At 44.2% G+C, this 19,693-nt stretch overlaps 1 protein-coding gene across 1 annotated transcript in view; it reads right to left on the bottom strand.

Moving 5' to 3' along the window:
- Positions 1–491: 491 nt before the first annotated feature.
- The window catches only part of fbn2b (fibrillin 2b), a 229,559-nt gene continuing 210,357 nt past the window's right edge, over positions 492–19,693 (bottom strand). Inside the window, exons 61-65 of the mRNA XM_034179854.1 lie at positions 17,580–17,708; positions 17,321–17,440; positions 11,820–12,051; positions 11,481–11,637; positions 492–1,791 (exon numbers count right to left, since the gene is read on the bottom strand). Of these exons, the coding sequence (XP_034035745.1) occupies positions 1,414–1,791; positions 11,481–11,637; positions 11,820–12,051; positions 17,321–17,440; positions 17,580–17,708 (1,016 nt within the window). The 3' untranslated portion in view covers positions 492–1,413. The remainder of the gene's footprint in view (positions 1,792–11,480; positions 11,638–11,819; positions 12,052–17,320; positions 17,441–17,579; positions 17,709–19,693) is intronic.

Raw genomic sequence — 19,693 nt, 5'->3', positions numbered from 1 at the left:
TCTGTACAGCGTTTAGAGATGGTATATTTTTAGCACCTTTTTTTTCTCTTTGAGAAAAAAAAAAAAAAATTATATTGACCTGACGTTTTGTGAGGTTTCATCTTCACCTGTGCGTGTCCATGTGTGTGTGTCACAGCACTATCTTTAGTTACAGCTTAGGTAATGTTATTGTATTGTGTACCTTTGGAGATTGTCTGTTTTTCCATGTCACAAAATGAGGCTCAAACTTTCAACATCACGCTTGCAATAAAGTCAAAGAAGTCAAAGTCAGGTTACACTTAATGTCCCTTTCAGCCTCCAATCGGTGGCTGTTGGCTACAGTTCTGTTCTCCTGAATGGCTTTTATTAGGATTATACTGTAAAGCTGCAGAGAAACACTTTGGTCTTAATGAAAAAACAGAATTTCAATTCAGAAACTGCACCTGAAGGCTGAAATCCAAAAACAAACAAACAAACAAACAAACAAACAAACAAACAAACAAACAAAAAACACACACAATCTGCCCTGGCCGACCTTCTCTAAAGTCCTTTTTTAGCCAGTGTGCGCCCTGGTTGAGAAGGATGCTGAGGTATAACAGCACCCTCTATTGCTTTAAAGACAGCATTGCAGCATGGTGAAAAGCACTGAGGTAAAACCAAACATGGCAACACACACATGCAGTCAGTCACATAAGAGCAGAAACCAGCTGGGTTTTTCTAATCTGAGAACAGCTACGAGAGATGACTGCGGACCAATGACCACCTCAAATGATGTGTAAATGTTGCAGTCCTTTGAGTTACAAATTTTGAATTAACAAACATACGTTGACATTCTAATACTGAGAGGGGTGGACGTGACAAGCTTTGATCCCCAGTGTTGTGATTTCATCAAGATCTCAAAGAGGTGAGCCAGTCTTTGGACCACCAGCAGCCTCATCTTTAGTTTTGATTTGAAGCATTTTACATTTCCTATGCTGCAGTTTAAATACTACAGTACATGCGGCCACTCTCAGCACTTTAATTTGTGTGGAATTCCTTGTTTAGCTTTTTTTCTTTAGAACAGAAGTGCTTCATGGACTCTTTGGCCATCTGTTGTTGTGATAATTGTGCATGGGGGAGGCTGTGGTCCACGCAAGAGATACCTCTCTGTCATCATCTCCACTGGGTCGGCAGCCGCAACAGGTAGTGTAATCAAGGTACAAAAAGACAAAAACAAACAAACAAACAAACAAAAAAAAAAAACCCCACAAAGCATACAAAAAAGATAAACAGTAACAAAGTGGTAGGAGATTTGGGCTGATTGTCTCAGTCTTTCAAAGCCCGAGATTACCCCCAGTTTTAGGGGACGGTCCTATCGGAGCGGTGGGGACAAACTGCTGGATTACAGGTCAAGGGTTCCAACTTCAGGAATCAGTCCAGGGCAGTTGAGAAAACTCAGTGCAGGTGGATGTGCAGCTTGATGCGCAGGGCGTCTCCTATTTCTCCTAGTAGGTAGTCATTGTCGTGCTGCTGCTCTAGTTGACGTAGTTTTCGAGGCCCAAACAGTGGCAGGCTGGCGATATCCAACCTATAAGAACCTGGCGGAGGTGGCCTTTTGCCAAGTCGCAGTACGCTCTTCCCATCACGGCGTTCGAGGAGGCAGAAGTGTTCATCAGTGTTGCCATGAGTGATAACGTAGCGTACATGGTGCTCGAGGGGCTGCAGGGCGGGTAGAAGCTCGAGCAGCGGCTCCTTGTTGAGCAGCGAGGTCAGTGAAACATTCATGGGGATGGAGGCCTGCGTGTCAACGCTGGCCAAACTGACTGTTGAGTCCTGAAATGAGGATGGAAGCAGAGGCAAGGATGTAAATTACTAGTGTGATAGAAACTACTCTGGATTGAACACACCATGGTTATGTTTTCTAAATAAGTAATCTTGACCCTGAAACTGTATCAACTGAGAAAAACCAACGGCAGCTACTGGGACACGACCAGAACACTATCCTTCCTGGGAAAGTCAAGCTCACTTCAGGTCTGACAGTACTGTATGTGCTCCTTTTGTGCATCACTACATCTAACACACTATGGAAGAGCCTTGGGTCCTGGATGGCAACCACCTAGGACCCAAGGCCACCACGCAGGATCCTTCCAGGCTCCTATCTCCCACAAGTAGCCATCTATCTGCCGCAGCCAGGTGAAATGTGGGTGTCCTCTTGGCCTTTAGATGCTGTATGAACACAGACATGCACTACATGACTACATTGTCCTACCTGAAGTTCCCTCACAATGTAAGTGGTACACATCATCTGAGTTCCCCCAAGTAATTGTGTAACAGTGTGATTTCAGCTGTACCAAAAATAGGCTTGGTACCAACGACGTTCAGACTTTGCACTGGGTCACTGGTTAGCATCCAAGTCTCACAACCATACAGTAAGACAGGAAGCACCAGGACCCTAAACACTTTGACCTTTTTTCTCCTGCAAATGTATTCTCTTGGACAGATACCTCTGTTCAGAGACTCCACAAATAGATAAGATCAGATGAACATGATGAAACAGGAACGTCACAAACACATAAGTGAATCTCTGTACATCGTTTGTCACTTTTACTGCATATTAATACACTTTTGATAACTGAGTCCAGGAAGTCATTGAAAGCCCAGATCTTTGTCTTGATCCAGGACCATCATAAACTCAGACTCCTTACCCAACTTCTCAAGTGCTTTATTCAGAGAGAAGGAGAAGAGTTGAAGAGTGCTGTATTTATTAGACAGAATTTTTTTAAACAGAACGTTATTTTTCTATGTCCAGAATGTACCCCGCCTGAGGCCCTCTGACTGCTCGGGATAGATTCCAGCCCCCCCGTGACCCTTAACTGGAGTAAGCGGATACAGAAAATGGATCAATACCATATTTACTCTAATAAACGTGCCTTCTCTAATAGAAGCCCCCCCCCCCCCCCAATTTTTTCGGCACATTGCATGTAGTGAAATTTTGAATTCCTGAGAGAACAGAGTAAAATGAAAATGGAATTGTCATATCTCACTGCCACGAAATCTCATCATGTTCTGGCTCCCATGTTGCTTATGCGGCCACAGTGACTCATATTTCAGACCCTTCTCTGTCACATGAATGTCTGCCCCCGTGCCACCAGGCAGCTGTTTGCTGTTTTGGCCAGGGTTGCAAGTTTATCATTGTTCCTACACCACTCCCAGACACATTTCCTATCTACTAGGGAAATGTAACATGATTTTTTTTTCCTACCATTTTTAATGTAGTTTGTTGTTTATATTGACAATAATTTATTCAGATACATTTTTACTTGATGTATTTGCATTACAATTTACCTTTGTATTTACCTTTTCCTTTATGTACGTATTTGCAGTTTGGATAGTAGAGAAGCTTGAATCTTCGACTGGACTGGGTTGCTTGACGTGAGGATGTTTCGCTTCAAATCACAGAAGCTTCCTCAGCTAAAATTCTTGCTCTAGTAGTCTGACTTCTGTCTTGACTCTTGTAGAGAAGAATAAACCAGAAGCCAGCAAAAGCTGGAGTTTTTTAACCTAACCAGACCCCACCTACTGAGAGGCTGACTGCTATAGGCTAGTGACTAAACAATAGTTCTAATTAGCACCTATTGTGCTCTAGTAGCACTCTCCTAATGACAGGATGGAAGCCTCCCCTGATGGCTCCCTTGACGACTCTCTCCTGAATGACTCATTACCATGAACAAAAGACTGAAACTGCTTTGACCTGAGTACCACATTGTAAACAGGGGACAAAGCGTGTATGAGACCCGCTCCACGTTTAAGGCTGGGTTTCAACTGTTTTACAAAGAATGCTTCCTTGACACCTCTCTCAAACCATTTCTTCTCTCTGGCTAAGATTTTAACTTCCTTGTCCTCAAACGTGTGGTTAGTGTCTTTCAGGTGGAGATGAACTGCAGACTGAGGTCCACTGGCGACCTCTCTGCGGTGCTGGTATAGCGTCTTGTGTAAAAGTTGCTTCGTCTCACCTATGTAGTGTTCATTACAGTTTTCCTGACATCTGATATGATACACTACATTGCTCTTAGAGCAATGTAGTGTAGAGAGTGGAGAGTGCTAACTAGAGCACAATAAGTGCTAATTAGAGCTATTGTTTAGTCACTAGCCTATAGCAGTCAGCCTCTCGGTAGGTGGGGTCTGGTTAGGTTAAAAAACTCCAGCTTTTGTTGGCTTCTGGTTTATTCTTCTCTACAAGAGTCAAGACAGAAGTCAGACTACCAGAGTAAGAATTTTAGCTGAGGAAGCTTCTGTGATTTGAAGCGAAACGTCCTCACGTCAAGCAACCCAGTCCAGTCGAAGATTCAAGCTTCTCTACTATGGAAACCACCTGGACAACTGAGAGCCTACACAGAAAAATTTGCAGTTTGCTTTCACACGTGATTATCCCATGAATCTTTTTTATTGTTGTACAGTCCTACAAAATCAAGTCAAATCTGGGAGCATGCGCTGGTGCTGTGCTTTGTATTGCCCATGACACGACAGAACCAGCCAGACAGCAAGCACCAGGACCCTAAAGAATTGGACCGTCATTCTCCAGCAAAGATACTGGCATCGTCAAACACCTCTGTCCAGTGACCTCATGCCTCCATAATGGCCCCTTTTACACATAGTGCGAAGTTTGGGCGAAAATGGTAAAACAGTTTGAAATTAGCGCACGAACCATCGCGCCGATGGGCAGGCGTGCACGAACCCGGTGCGAGAGTTTGCGCACGTGCCAGAGTCTTTTGAGCAGGAACAGTGCCAGGTGCAGCACATGGCACCGCTTATGTGGTGTAAATAAGAAAATAAAAACCAGTTGGTAGACGTGGAACCACATTGTGCCACTTATGAGGTATAAAGAAAAACCAGCCGATACGCGTGGAACCACATCGCGCCACTTATGCGGTATAAATAAAAAACAGCCAGTACGTGTGGAACCACACCGTGCTGCTTATGTGGTATAAATAAAAAAATAACAACCAGCCAATACGTGTGGACCTAGATTGCACCGCTTATGTGGTATAAATGAAAAAAAACAGAGAGAGAGAGAAAAACACACCACCCACTGGATGGGAACTCACACCTTTCAAGAGCTCTGGATCACCAGTTGGTGACTAACGCTGAGATACAGGACTGTTCTGTGAAAGCTGTGGGAATCTGCCTCATACCAGGAAGGACATGGAAGTATTACAAAGAAAAAGTTAAAATCCCACACCATATAAAACACCGCATTTATCAAGCGAGCAATACAAATATGATCCATCTGTTCCTTTGGTGATGACCCATGGTCACAGACATTCAGTTCAGTCATGAAATGATATGAAGGAGAAGCAGTGTGCTCTGATCATGTCCACATCTACTGGTCAGGTGCGTGTAGTCGGCCGTGCGCGTGTTCTGCTCGGCATGCATATCTTGTGGACAGCACGCCGCAGCATAGACATGGCGTCATGTGGAATAGAGCTCACATGGGTGAAATGACGGTCAGATTGCCTGCTGCGTGTTCTGATCTGACAGTCTGTTTCAACCTGGGGGGCTGTCAGTGTCCACTCCGTGCGTGCACTCACTTGCTGCAGCTTGTTACCACCATGGCGATATTCCATTCCATTCCATTTTCTTCCGCTTCATCCGAGGTTGGATCGCAGGGGCAGCAGCTCAAGCAAAGCCACTCAGACCTCCCGATCCACACACATCTCCCCCAGCTCCTCCGGGGGAACCCCGAGGCGTTCCCAAGCCAGCTGCAAGACGTAGTCCCTCCAGCGTGTCCCAAATCTTCCCCGGAGCCTCCTCCCAATGGGACGTGCCCGGAACACCTCTCCAGCGAGGCGTCCAGGGGGCATCCGAAAAAGACGCCCGAACCACCTCAGTTGGCTCCGTTCGACGTGGAGGAGCAGCGGCTCGACTCCGAGCTCCTTCCGAGTGACCGAGCTCCTCACCCTATCTCTAAGAGAGTGCCCAGCCACCCTGCGGAGGAAACTCATCTCAGCCGCTTGTACTTGCGATCTTGTTCTTTCGGTCATGAGCCAAATCTCATGACCATAGGTGAGGGTCAGAACGTAGATCAATCGGTAAATCGAGAGCTTTGCCCCCCTGCTCCGCTCTCTCTTCACCAGGACGGTCCGATACAGCGACTGCATCACTGCAGATGCTGCACCGATCCATCTGTCGATCTCAAGCTCCATCTGTCCCTCTCTCATGAACAAGACCCCGAGATACTTAAACTTTTCCACTTGAGGCAAGGACACTCCATTGACCTGAAGAGGGCAAAGCACCTTTTTCCGGTCGAGAACCATGACCTCGGATTTGGAGGTGCTGATTTTCATCCCGGACGCTTCACACTTGGCTGCAAACCGCTCCAGTGCATGCTGAAGGTCCTGATTTGAAGAAGCCAACAGAACCACATCGTCCGCAAACAGCAGAGACGAGATTCTGTGGTTCCCAAACCGGACCCCCTCTACACCCTGACTGTGCCTAGAAATTCTGTCCATAAAGGTAATGAACAGAACCGGTGACAAAGGGCAGCCCTGGCGGAGGCCGAAGTGCACTGGAAACAGGCTTGACTTATTACCGGTAATGCAAACCAAGCTCCTGCTGCGGTTGTACAGGGACCGGATAGCCCTTAAAAAGGGACCCCAGACCCTGTACTCCCAGAGCACCCCCCACAGGGCACCTCGAGGGACATGGTTGAACACCTTCCCCAGATCCACAAAACACATGTGGTCTGGTTGGGCGAACTCCCATGAACCCTCGAGCACCCGATGGAGGGTGTAGAGCTGGTCCAGTGTGCCGCGACCAGGACGAAAACCACACTGCTCCTCCTAAATCCGAGGTTTGACTATTGGTTGAATTCTCCTCTCCACTACTCTGGAATAGACCTTACCAGGGAGGCTGAGGAGTGTGATCCCCCTGTAGTTGGAACACACCCTCCGGTCCCCCTTCTTAAACAGAGGGACCACCACCCCAGTCTGCCAATCCAGAGGCACTGTCCCTGACCGCCACACAATGTTGCAGAGACATGTCAACCAAGACAGTCCCACAACATCCAGAGACTTAAGGTACTCCGGACGGATTTCATCCACCCCAGGAGCCTTGTCACCGAGGAGCTTTCTGACCACCTGGGTGACTTCGGCCTGGGTGATGGATGAGTCTGCCTCTGACTCCCTAGTCTCTGCTTCCTCTTCGGAAGGTGTGACGATGGGATTGAGGAGATCCTTGAAGTATTCCTTCCACCCCCGACAACATCCCCAGTCAGGGTCAACAGCTCCCCACCCGCACTGTAGACAGTGTTGGTGGAGAGCTGCTTCCGCCTCCGGAGGCGTCGGACGGTTTTCAGAATTTCTTCGAGGCCGACCAATAGTCATCCTCCATGGCCTCCCTGAACTCCTCCCAGACCCGAGTTTTTGCCTCTGTGACTGCACAGGCTGCATCACGCTTGGCCTGCCGGTACCTGTCAGCTGCTTCCGGAATCCCACCTGCCAACAAAGACAAGTAGGACTCCTTCTTCAGCTTGATGGCATCCCTTACTTCCGGTGTCCACCACCGGGTTCGGGGATTGCTGCTGCGACAGGCACCAGAGACCCTGCGATCACAGCTGCGAGCGGCCGCATCGACAAGGAGGTGGAGAACACGGTCCACTCAGACTCCATGTCTCCAACCTCCCCCGGGATCTGGGAGAAGCTCTCCCGGAGGTGGGAGTTGAAGACCTCGCTGACAGAGGGTTCTGCCAGTCGTTCCCAGCAGACCCTCACGATACATTTGGGCCTGCCAGGTCTGACCGGCTTCCTCCTCTCCCAGCGGATCCAACTCACCACCAGGTGGTGATCAGTCAACAGCTCAGCCCATCTCTTCACCCGAGTGTCCGAGACACATGGCCAAAGGTCAGATAATATGACTATAAAGTCGATCATCGACCTCCGGCTTAGGGTGTCCTGGTGCCACGTGCACTTATGGATATCCTTGTGTTCAAACATGGTGTTTGTGATGGACAAACTATGGCTAGTACAGAAGTCCAACAACTGAACACCACTCGGGTTCAGATCGGGGAGGCTGTGCTTCCCAATCACCCCCCTCCAGGTCTCACTGTATCCGACCACATGGGCACTGAAGTCCCACAGGAGAACAATGGAGTCCCCATTTGGAGCACTATCTAGTACCCCTCCCAGGGACTCCAAGAAGGTCGGGTACTCTGCACTGCCACTCGGCCCATAGGCTGAAACAACAGTGAGAGACCTGTCTCCAACCCGAAGGCATAGGGACACGACCCTCTCGATCACCAGGGTGAACTCCAACACATGGCGACTGAGCTGGGGAGCAATGAGCAATGCTACCCCCACCCGCCGCCTCTCCCGTGGGCCACGCCAGAAAAGTGGAGCGCCCAGCCCCTCTCCAGGAGTTGGGTACCAGATCCCAAGCTGTGCGTGGAGGTGAGCCCAACTATCTCTAGTCGGTACCTCTCAACCTCCCTCACAAGCTCAGGCTCCTCCCCGCCCCCAGCGAGGTGACATTCCACATCCCGACAGCCAAAGGCTGTGAGCGCGGACCGGGGTGCCGGGCCACCCACCCTCGATCTACACCCGACCCCCATGGCCCCCTCTGCAGGTGGTGAACCCACAGGAGGGCGGGCCCATGTCACTCTTTCGGGCTGGTTAGGTGTGTTGGAACAGGGAGACAACTAAGAGTGTCAGGAAGGTAGATCTCGAGGACCGAACCTGGGCACCCCTGCCGTACAGCACTCACACTATGTGTGTATAGCAGAAGTGTAAAACTCCGGGTTCAGAAAATAAAAGTCCAGCCACATATATGTTCCATCTTCCCAATAAACCAGCTGATTGTAATTAGTTCAGCTCTTCAGGCAGGTGGATGAGTTACCGATTGAGATCACCGGTTTTAGGTGCACAAGTAGAAGTAACACATGGGAGGGTTTTTACTTTCTGAAGGTGGAGTTTTACACCTCTGGTGTATAGGCTGGCTGTGATGGCTGCCACTTCTTGGGGGAATCCCACAAATTTAAGGCTGTCAGAGAGAGCAGCCCAATCAACTGAATTTAAGACTTTGCATTCTATGAGCACTGTAGCCAGGCTGACAAAGAGTCAGAGCTCTATTGAGCTGAGTATTCCATTAACTTTAACTAGTAATGACTTCATGACTTTCTTTGCTAACAAAATTTTAACTATTAGAGAAAAAATTACTCATAACCATCCCAAAGACGTATCGTTATCTTTGGCTGCTTTCAGTGATGCCGGTATTTGGTTAGACTCTTTCTCTCCGATTGTTCTGTCTGAGTTATTTTCATTAGTTACTTCATCCAAACCATCAACATGTTTATTAGACCCCATTCCTACCAGGCTGCTCAAGGAAGCCCTACCATTATTTAATGCTTCGATCTTAAATATGATCAATCTATCTTTGTTAGTTGGCTATGTACCACAGGCTTTTAAGGTGGCAGTAATTAAACCATTACTTAAAAAGCCATCACTTGACCCAGCTATCTTAGCTAATTATAGGCCAATCTCCAAACTTCCTTTTCTCTCAAAAATTCTTGAAAGGGTAGTTGTAAAACAGCTAACTGATCATCTGCAGAGGAATGGTCTATTTGAAGAGTTTCAGTCAGGTTTTAGAATTCATCATAGTACAGAAACAGCATTAGTGAAGGTTACAAATGATCTTCTTATGGCCTTGGACAGTGGACTCATCTCTGTGCTTGTTCTGTTAGACCTCAGTGCTGCTTTTGATACTGTTGACCATAAAATTTTATTACAGAGATTAGAGCATGCCATAGGTATTAAAGGCACTGCGCTGCGGTGGTTTGAATCATATTTGTCTAATAGATTACAATTTGTTCATGTAAATGGGGAATCTTCTTCACAGACTAAAGTTAATTATGGAGTTCCACAAGGTTCTGTGCTAGGACCAATTTTATTCACTTTATATATGCTTCCCTTAGGCAGTATTATTAGACGGTATTGCTTAAATTTTCATTGTTACGCAGATGATACCCAGCTTTATCTATCCATGAAGCCAGAGGACACACACCAATTAGCTAAACTGCAGGATTGTCTTACAGACATAAAGACATGGATGACCTCTAATTTCCTGCTTTTAAACTCAGATAAAACTGAAGTTATTGTACTTGGCCCCACAAATCTTAGAAACATGGTGTCTAACCAGATCCTTACTCTGGATGGCATTACCCTGACCTCTAGTAATACTGTGAGAAATCTTGGAGTCATTTTTGATCAGGATATGTCATTCAAAGCGCATATTAAACAAATATGTAGGACTGCTTTTTTGCATTTACGCAATATCTCTAAAATCAGAAAGGTCTTGTCTCAGAGTGATGCTGAAAAACTAATTCATGCATTTATTTCCTCTAGGCTGGACTATTGTAATTCATTATTATCAGGTTGTCCTAAAAGTTCCCTAAAAAGCCTTCAGTTAATTCAAAATGCTGCAGCTAGAGTACTGACGGGGACTAGAAGGAGAGAGCATATCTCACCTATATTGGCCTCTCTTCATTGGCTTCCTGTTAATTCTAGAATAGAATTTAAAATTCTTCTTCTTACTTATAAGGTTTTGAATAATCAGGTCCCATCTTATCTTAGGGACCTCGTAGTACCATATCACCCCAATAGAGCGCTTCGCTCTCAGACTGCAGGCTTACTTGTAGTTCCTAGGGTTTGTAAGAGTAGAATGGGAGGCAGAGCCTTCAGCTTTCAGGCTCCTCTCCTGTGGAACCAGCTCCCAATTCAGATCAGGGAGACAGACACCCTCTCTACTTTTAAGATTAGGCTTAAAACTTTCCTTTTTGCTAAAGCTTATAGTTAGGGCTGGATCAGGTGACCCTGAACCATCCCTTAGTTATGCTGCTATAGACGTAGACTGCTGGGGGGTTCCCATGATGCACTGTTTCTTTCTCTTTTTGCTCTGTATGCACCACTCTGCATTTAATCATTAGTGATCGATCTCTGCTCCCCTCCACAGCATGTCTTTTTCCTGGTTCTCTCCCTCAGCCCCAACCAGTCCCAGCAGAAGACTGCCCCTCCCTGAGCCTGGTTCTGCTGGAGGTTTCTTCCTGTTAAAAGGGAGTTTTTCCTTCCCACTGTAGCCAAGTGCTTGCTCACAGGGGGTCGTTTTGACCGTTGGGGTTTTACATAATTATTGTATGGCCTTGCCTTACAATATAAAGCGCCTTGGGGCAACTGTTTGTTGTGATTTGGCGCTATATAAAAAAAATTGATTGATTGATTGATTGATTGATGAGTACTCGCCAGAGGTAGGACAAAGTCACTCTCAAGTCATGAACTGGCAAGTTTCAAGTCATAATGTCCACCAATTGTTTGCAAGCTGACTTAAGACTTGACTTGGGACAGATTGATGACTTGAGAATGACTTGACAGTGACTTCATTCAACCTCTGGTACTCGCAGTTGACTTCTTGGATGTGACACCAAGCAGGATCATTATCATTATTATTACGTATTATTATTATTGGTCAATATGTACCTGCTTGAGCTCATTTTTCAAGGCATTGCGTCTGTGTCGTCTGCCCTTTCCTCCTCCATTGATCTTACACTCATAGCAGGCCTCAGGAGACAGACTGTCATCATCTTCACTGTCCATCCCAAGCTGTCCAGGGAAACCTGCTCCTGTTATACAGTGACTAGAGATGGAAAGTGACAGAATCAAAGAGCTGAAACATAGTCCAAAGCTTTGAAATATTTCTCTGTAGCAAAATAAACATTTGTCAAGAGGCTCGCTATCTTAAATTGTGACTAAGAACTTTTTTGATTTGCAAGAAAAATACGAGGAGCTGAAACTACTTTTAAATTTGCATCTCCTCACCCCTGTCCAGCTCTGTAGTAACCTCCCGGACACCCGCATAGGTAGCCACCATCTGTGTTGGAGCAGCCGTACATGCAAGGATTGTTGCCCATACTGCACTCATTTACATCTTGGCAGCCACCAGCCGTCTGCTCAAAGTCAAAGCCAGAAGGACACACACACTTGTAGCTGCCCAGTGTGTTGTAGCAGGAGGCGGAGCCACACACAGTCCCGCCCTGACACTCGTTCTCATCTGGGATGGAAAGGAAAAGGAAGTGGAGAGATGCAGGAGGAACACGTGGGACATATGAAACATGTTTAGTCACAAAATTGGGTGAGGAGCAGAAACATCACACACAGTATGGCGACAACATGATTGGTCTATCTTAAATGAATATAATTCTTTACATTCTCAGAAACATAATTTCTAAAACTTGACAATTTTAATTCACAAAAACACAAACTGAATTTTGCATTTCCATTCAGTGTATTCACACAGCACCACCTCTACATAAGTTGCTCCGAGGTGCTACACATGAGCAAGGTTTTAAACCTTATCCAGACTGGCAACAGTGGCAAGTGTAGACATGTAAAAACCTCAATCAGAATATGGTGTCCTATTGGAGTCTAGAATATCGTGAAAAAGTCCAATTTGTTTCAGGTATTTCAGAGAGTGAACATTTTACATATTCTCGTTTCAGTACATAGAAACAAAAACATTTCAATCATTTTTTTCATTTTAATTTTGATTATTATGGCCTACAGTCCCCCAAATTAGAAAATGCATATCTCAAAATACTGGAATTTTTTTTTTCAAGTCCCATTTATACAGCATGTATACCATGAATCTCTCAAATCTGGTTCAGTAGACACAACCAATATCATGAGGGAGACTGCTGAAGTCACATTTGTCCAGAAGACACTCTCAGACACTTTCCACAAGGAGGTTTTAAGCCACAGAAGGCCACTGCTGAAAGCTCTGGCTGTTCAGAGTTCTAGATCAAAGAATATTCACATAAAGTTGACTGGGGGGGTCAGAAAATATGCACAAGCAACAGGAACGAACACAGCCTTGAGAAGATTGTAAGCCAAAACTGATTCAAGAACTTCTGGGAGGTTCACAAGGAGTGGACTGAGGCTGGAGTCAGTGCGCCAAGGGCCACCACGCACAGGCGTGTCCAGGAAATAGGCTACAAGCGTTGCATTCCTGTTTCCAAGCCACTCCTGAACCATAGGCTGTCAGAAGCTTCTTACCTGTGCTACAGAAAAAAGAACTGAACTGTTGCTCAGTAGTCCATAATCCTCAGATAAGTAATTTTTGGAAATCCATGTCACAAAGTCTGGAGGAAAAGCGAAGAGACACAAAATCCAAGGTACTTGAAGCCCAGTGTGAAGTTTGATTTGAGGTGCCATGTCATCTACTGGTGTTGGTCCACTGTGTTTTATCAAGTCCAAAGTTAACCCAGCCCTTTATCAGGAGATTGTAGAACACTTCATACTGCCATCTGCTCACAAGCTTCATGGAGATGCTGATTTCCTCTTCCAGCAGTACTTGGCATTTGCCCACAGTACCAAAAGTACTACAACCCCTGGCAAAAATTATGGAATCACCGGCCTCGGAGGATGTTCATTCAGTTGTTTAATTTTGTAGAAAAAAAGCAGATCACAGACATGACACAAAACTAAAGTCATTTCAAATGGCAACTTTCTGGCTTTAAGAAACACTATAAGAAATCAGGAAAAAAATTTGTGGCAGTCAGTAACGGTTACTTTTTTAGACCAAGCAGAGGGAAAAAAATATGGAATCACTCAATTCTGAGGAATAAATTATGGAATCACCCTGTAAATGTTCATCCCCAAAACTAACACCTGCATCAGATCAGATCTGCTCATTAGTCTGCATCTTAAAAGGAGTGATCACACCTTGGAGAGCTGTTGCACCAAGTGGACTGACATGAATCATGGCTCCAACACGAGAGATGTCAATTGAAACAAAGGAGAGGATTATCAAACTCTTAAAAGAGGGTAAATCATCACGCAATGTTGCAAAAGATGTTGGTTGTTCACAGTCAGATGTGTCTAAACTCTGGACCAAATACAAACAACATGGGAAGGTTGTTAAAGGCAAACATACTGGTAGACCAAGGAAGACATCAAAGTGTCAAGACAGAAAACTTAAAGCAATATTTCTCAAAAATCGAAAATGCACAACAAAACAAATGAGGAACGAATGGGAGGAAACTGGAGTCAACGTCTGTGACCGAACTGTAAGAAACCGCCTAAAGGAAATGGGATTTACATACAGAAAAGCTAAACGAAAGCCATCATTAACACCTAAACAGAAAAAAACAAGGTTACAATGGGCTAAAGAAAAGCAATCGTGGACTGTGGATGACTGGATGAAAGTCATATCAACTTTCAATCAACTTTTTTCTTATATAGCGCCAAATCACAACAAACAGTTGCCCCAAGGCGCTCCACATTGCAAGGCAAGGCCATACAATAATTATGAAAAACCCCAACAGTCAAAACGACCCCCTATGAGCAAGCACTTGGCCACAGTGGGAAGGAAAAACTCCCTTTTAACAGGAAGAAACCTCCAGCAGAACCAGGCTCAGGGAGGGGCAGTCTTCTGCTGAGACTGGTTGGGGCTGAGGGAAAGAACCAGGAAAAAGAGATCGATCACTAATGATTAAATGCAGAGTGATGCATACGGAGCAAAAAGAGAAAGAAACAGTGCATCATGGGAACCCTCCCACAGTCTACGTCTAAAGCAACATAACCAAGGGATGGTCCAGGGTCACCCGATCCAGCCCTAACTATAAGCCTTAGCGAAAAGGAAAGTTTTAAGCCTAATCTTAAAAGTAGAGAGGGTATCTGTCTCCCTGATCTGAATTGGGAGCTGGTTCCACAGGAGAGGAGCCTGAAAGCTGAAGGCTCTGCCTCCCATTCTACTCTTACAAACCCTAGGAACTACAAGTAAGCCCGCGGTCTGAGAGCGAAGCGCTCTAATGGGGTAATATGGTACTACGAGGTCCCTAAGATAAGATGGGACCTGATTATTCAAAACCTTATAAGTAAGAAGAAGAATTTTAAATTCTATTCTAGCATTAACAGGTTGGTTATTCAGTGATGAATCTCGAATCTGCATTGGGCAAGGTGATGATGCTGGAACTTTTGTTTGGTGCCATTCCAATGAGATTTATAAAGATGACTGCCTGAAAAGAACATGTAAATTTCCACAGTCATTGATGATATGGAGCTGCATGTCAGGTAAAGGCACTGGGGAGATGGCTGTCATTACATCTTCAATAAATGCACAAGTTTACGTTGATATTTTGGACACTTTTCTTATCCCATCAATTGAAAGGATGTTTGGGGATGATGAAATCATTTTTCAAGATGATAATGCATCTTGCAATAGAGCAAAAATTGTGAAAACATTCCTTGCAAAAAGACACATAGGGTCAATGTCATGGCCTGCAAATAGTCCGGATCTTAATCCAATTGAAAATCTTTGGTGGAAGTTGAAGAAAATGGTCCATGACAAGGCTCCAACCTGCAAAGCTGATCTGGCAACAGCAATCAGAGAAAGTTGGAGCCAGATTGATGAAGAGTACTGTTTGTCACTCATTAAGTCCATGCCTCAGAGACTGCAAGCTGTTATAAAAGTCAGAGGTGGTGCATCAAAATACTAGTAATTTGTTGGAGCGTTCTTTTGTTTTTCATGATTCCATAATTTTTTCCTCAGAATTGAGTGATTCCATATTTTTTTTCCCTCTGCTTGGTCTAAAAAAGTAACCGTTACTGACTGACAGTTTTTTTTTCCTGATTTCTTATAGTGTTTCTTAAAGCCAGAAAGTTGCCATTTGAAATGACTTTAGTTTTGTGTCATGTCTGTGATATGCTTTTTTTCAATAAAATTAAACAACTGAATGAACATGCTCAGAGGCCGGTGATTCCATAATTTTTGCCAGGGGTTGTAGTACCTGGTTTTTTTACCATAGCGTAGTTGATCCCACAGACAATCCCTCATAGATTCCTTAAGGGGTATTGTGAAGAGGAACATAAGAGACACCAGAACCAACAATCCACATGTGCTGAAGGCTGCTATCACAGGAATCTGGACTTCCAGAACACCTCAGCAGTGCTAATAGCAGAGCTGACCGCCTCCAGTCCATGCCGCACTGATGCAGGAATTCATTCAAAAAGAGCCACAACCAAATACTGGGTGCAGAAATAAACATACTTTTTTAAAAACTGATCTTCAGAACCATTCTAGTATTTTGAGATATACATTTTTCTACTTTTTGGAGCTGTAGGCCATAGGGAAAAGTATTGATAAGATTTTATCGATATCGATACCATTATCGATTCCACTTATCGATCCGATTCCTTATCAATTCCCTTATCGATACCTCTTGTGAATTTTATGTGTACTAAAAGTAGACTTTACAGGTTTTCTATGTCAACAACATTTTACTGAGTCTCAAAGTAAATAAATATGTAATTGGTCACTGGATCGTTAAACTCTGGACATAATAAACTCTACATGGTGCATCCTTGATCTCTGGGCATAAATAGAAATAAACAAAATCTGTAACAACAGTGTAACTGTAACTGTAACAAAATCTTTTTTGTCAAAAGCATTTCCTTTCAGAAATTATTGGCATGAAGGTCTTTCCATACATCTGAGCTCTTGCATCTGGCTGTGCTACACATCAGGATGTAATTCATAAAGAATGCAGGACGTCTCATTTTGGGAGGAAAAAAAAAATCCTTTAGTTGATTGTAGTTTGTCTGTATTACAGTGTTTGGAAAGAGGTGTCATTTTATTTAAAGTGGCAATTTGTTTTGAAGTTATTAATTCCGACCAGACTCTGTCTCAGCAGAGACTGGTGCAGCGTTTGGAGCTATGCCAACAGAATGGAGGACGATTCTCATTTCTTGACTGCAACAAGACGAGAGTCCCAGTTAGTGACTTTAATCCACACAAAAGTGACTCATGATTGACATATTTTAATGGTTTTGAGAGGGGTTGAGAAGCGGACTTGCCGCTTCTGAAAAGCAGCGAATCAAAGAACCAACGAGCCAGTGAATTGAAGCACTGCTTCATTGCTTCATGCTTCAAAGTGGAGTCGCGCTGCAGAAGCGGTTGATTACAAAGCCGCTGCAGGGTCTGTAATCAACATAGAGGAATGATCATTTTCCCGACAAAACCCTTAAAACCAACAGCAGCTCTGAAGGACTGATAAGGGAATCGTTAAGCAAAAAGACTATTGCTATCAGTAGATTGAATTATTTCTTAACGATACCCGAAAAGAACCGGTTCTCGATACCCAACCCTAGTAGGCCATAATGATCAAAAAAAAAAAAAAAAAAAGATTGAAACTTTTTGTTTCTATGTACTAAAACTAGAATATGTAAATTTTTCAATGTCTGAAATAACTGACAAAAAAAATTAACTTTTTCATGATATTCAAAGTTTTTGCGATACACCTGGCTGACCGACAGTAACTTACCCACACACTGGTTCCACTGGTAGTGCTGAACGTAGCCCTGAGGACAGCCACAGCGGTACCCTCCCAGCATGTTCTGGCAGCCGTGCTGACAGCGGTGGTTACTGCTGCACTCGTCCACGTCTGTGGAAAAGTCAGATAACCACTCATCAACTGACGCCTACATTTCATGAATTGAATCCTGATCCTTAAAAAAAATGTCAGGAGCTTTTAAGTGCTCACATTTATTATATGTGACATAAGGGGTGTAGTTTGTGCTTACCCTCACACTCCACGCCTGTGCTGTCTAAGGAGAACCCTTTGGAGCATTCACAGTTGAAGCTACCAGGTGTGTTGACACAAGATGCCCGGGATCCACACACACTACTCTGACCCATGCACTCATTGTTGTCTGCAAAAGGTATCACAGACAATTTATTATAAGAATTACAGTCCATCGTTGTTTCATTTGTCCCCCCCCCCCCATCATGTCACATGAAAGTATTAAAGTTCTAAAACATGATGCAGCCTTCAAAATTCAGTGCACCATAATTAAATTGTGTTTGACTGGACGTCCGCTTCCGGTATGCCCGAGTGAAGACGCGTCTAAGTTGCACTCCGATCAAGAATTTTGGAAAACAGCCTACAATATCGATTTAACTGAATGAAAATAAAAGAACCTACAAGAATGGCTACTGGACAACGAACGAGCAAGAAAGATGCTAAAATGGGGAAAAGTGAAGACACGAAAATGACGCAAAAGCAGCTAACGCTAGATGCTAGCCTAACACAAGCCGAAAACCTGTTGCTCATGGAGCTTCGTAAATTCCGAGAGGAGTCTGGAAATGCTCAACGAGATATTAAGGAGTCTCAAATGCGCATGGAGATGACAATAGGAGAAATCAACAAAAGAACTGATACACTGGAAAAAAGAATCGAAGTTGCGGAAACCAGGGTAAGCAACAATGAAGATCGAGACACACGACAGGAAAAAGTGTTAGCATACCTGCTTAAAAAAGATGCTAAGCTAACTGCAAAGCAAGATGAACTGGAGAACAGAATGCGCAAAAACAACATAAGACTTCATGGGATAAAAGAAGATTCAGAAGGAAAAGAGATGATACCGTTCATCACTCAATTTCTCAAGTCGAAACTAAATTTACCTGAAGACACCGATATTCGCATCGAGCGAGCGCACAGGTCTACAGTGTCTAAGCCAAAACCGACAGCACCACCGAGGTCCATTATAGTTCAGTTTGTAGATTTCAGTGTGAAACAGGCAGTGTTGTGACAGGCCTAGGAGCAACAAAATGTTGAATTCAACGGGAAAAAGGTCTTTTTTGACCAAGATTTTTCTCCAGAGGTGCAAAGGAAAAGGAAACAAGTGCGTGAGGTGATCAAAAAACTCAAGGAGCGTAAAATAAAGGCACAATCACCATAACCAGCCCAACTGAAGCTATTCCTGGAGACTGGTATCAAAATCTTCCCTTCCCTCCTGGACGCCCAACCTACTCTAAGAGAGCTGGGGATTACGGTAGAGGTGGATGAGAGGGATCTTCTAGAGAGAGAACTGTTACAGGATGGCTGGCAAACTCGGGGCTGGCAGAAAAAGTCTGGACAAATGCTGAACACAGAGGACATTAGAGCCATCATAAAACCTGTGACCTACTCTGAGGAGGTCTAAAATGAAGACAAGATTTCTACATTCCTCTTGAACTATTGGAACTATAGAAGTTACAAAGAAAGAAGAAAGGGGAGGAAAGAGAAAAAAAAATTGTATTTGCATATATGTGAGAATGTATGAGTGTATATGTATCCAGAAGCGTGTATATGTCTGTGTGGGTACATATGTGCATGTGAATACTCATATGCGTACGTGTGTAGGAATGTGTAAGTGTGAGTGTATATATAAACGAGTATGGTTGTGTGCATAAGCTTGTGTATATTTGTGTAAGTATGTATGCATGTATGTATGTGTGTATGTATGTGTACGTGTATATATGTGTGTGTGTATATATATATGTATGTGTGTATATGTGTGTGTGCATGTGTGTATATATATATATATATATATATATATATATGTATATATATATGTGTATATATATATATATATATGTATATATATATATATCAATCAATCAATCAATTTTTTTATATAGCGCCAAATCACAACAAACAGTTGCCCCAAGGCGCTTTATATTGTAAGGCAAGGCCATACAATAATTATGTAAAACCCCAACGGTCAAAACGACCCCCTGTGAGCAAGCACTTGGCTACAGTGGGAAGGAAAAACTCCCTTTTAACAGGAAGAAACCTCCAGCAGAACCAGGCTCAGGGAGGGGCAGTCTTCTGCTGGGACTGGTTGGGGCTGAGGGAGAGAACCAAGAAAAGACA

The sequence above is a fragment of the Thalassophryne amazonica genome, chromosome 10, assembly GCF_902500255.1.
Source record: "Thalassophryne amazonica chromosome 10, fThaAma1.1, whole genome shotgun sequence".
In the NCBI taxonomy this organism is placed as follows: domain Eukaryota; kingdom Metazoa; phylum Chordata; class Actinopteri; order Batrachoidiformes; family Batrachoididae; genus Thalassophryne; species Thalassophryne amazonica.
This window is presented reverse-complemented; position numbering and strand designations above follow the sequence as displayed.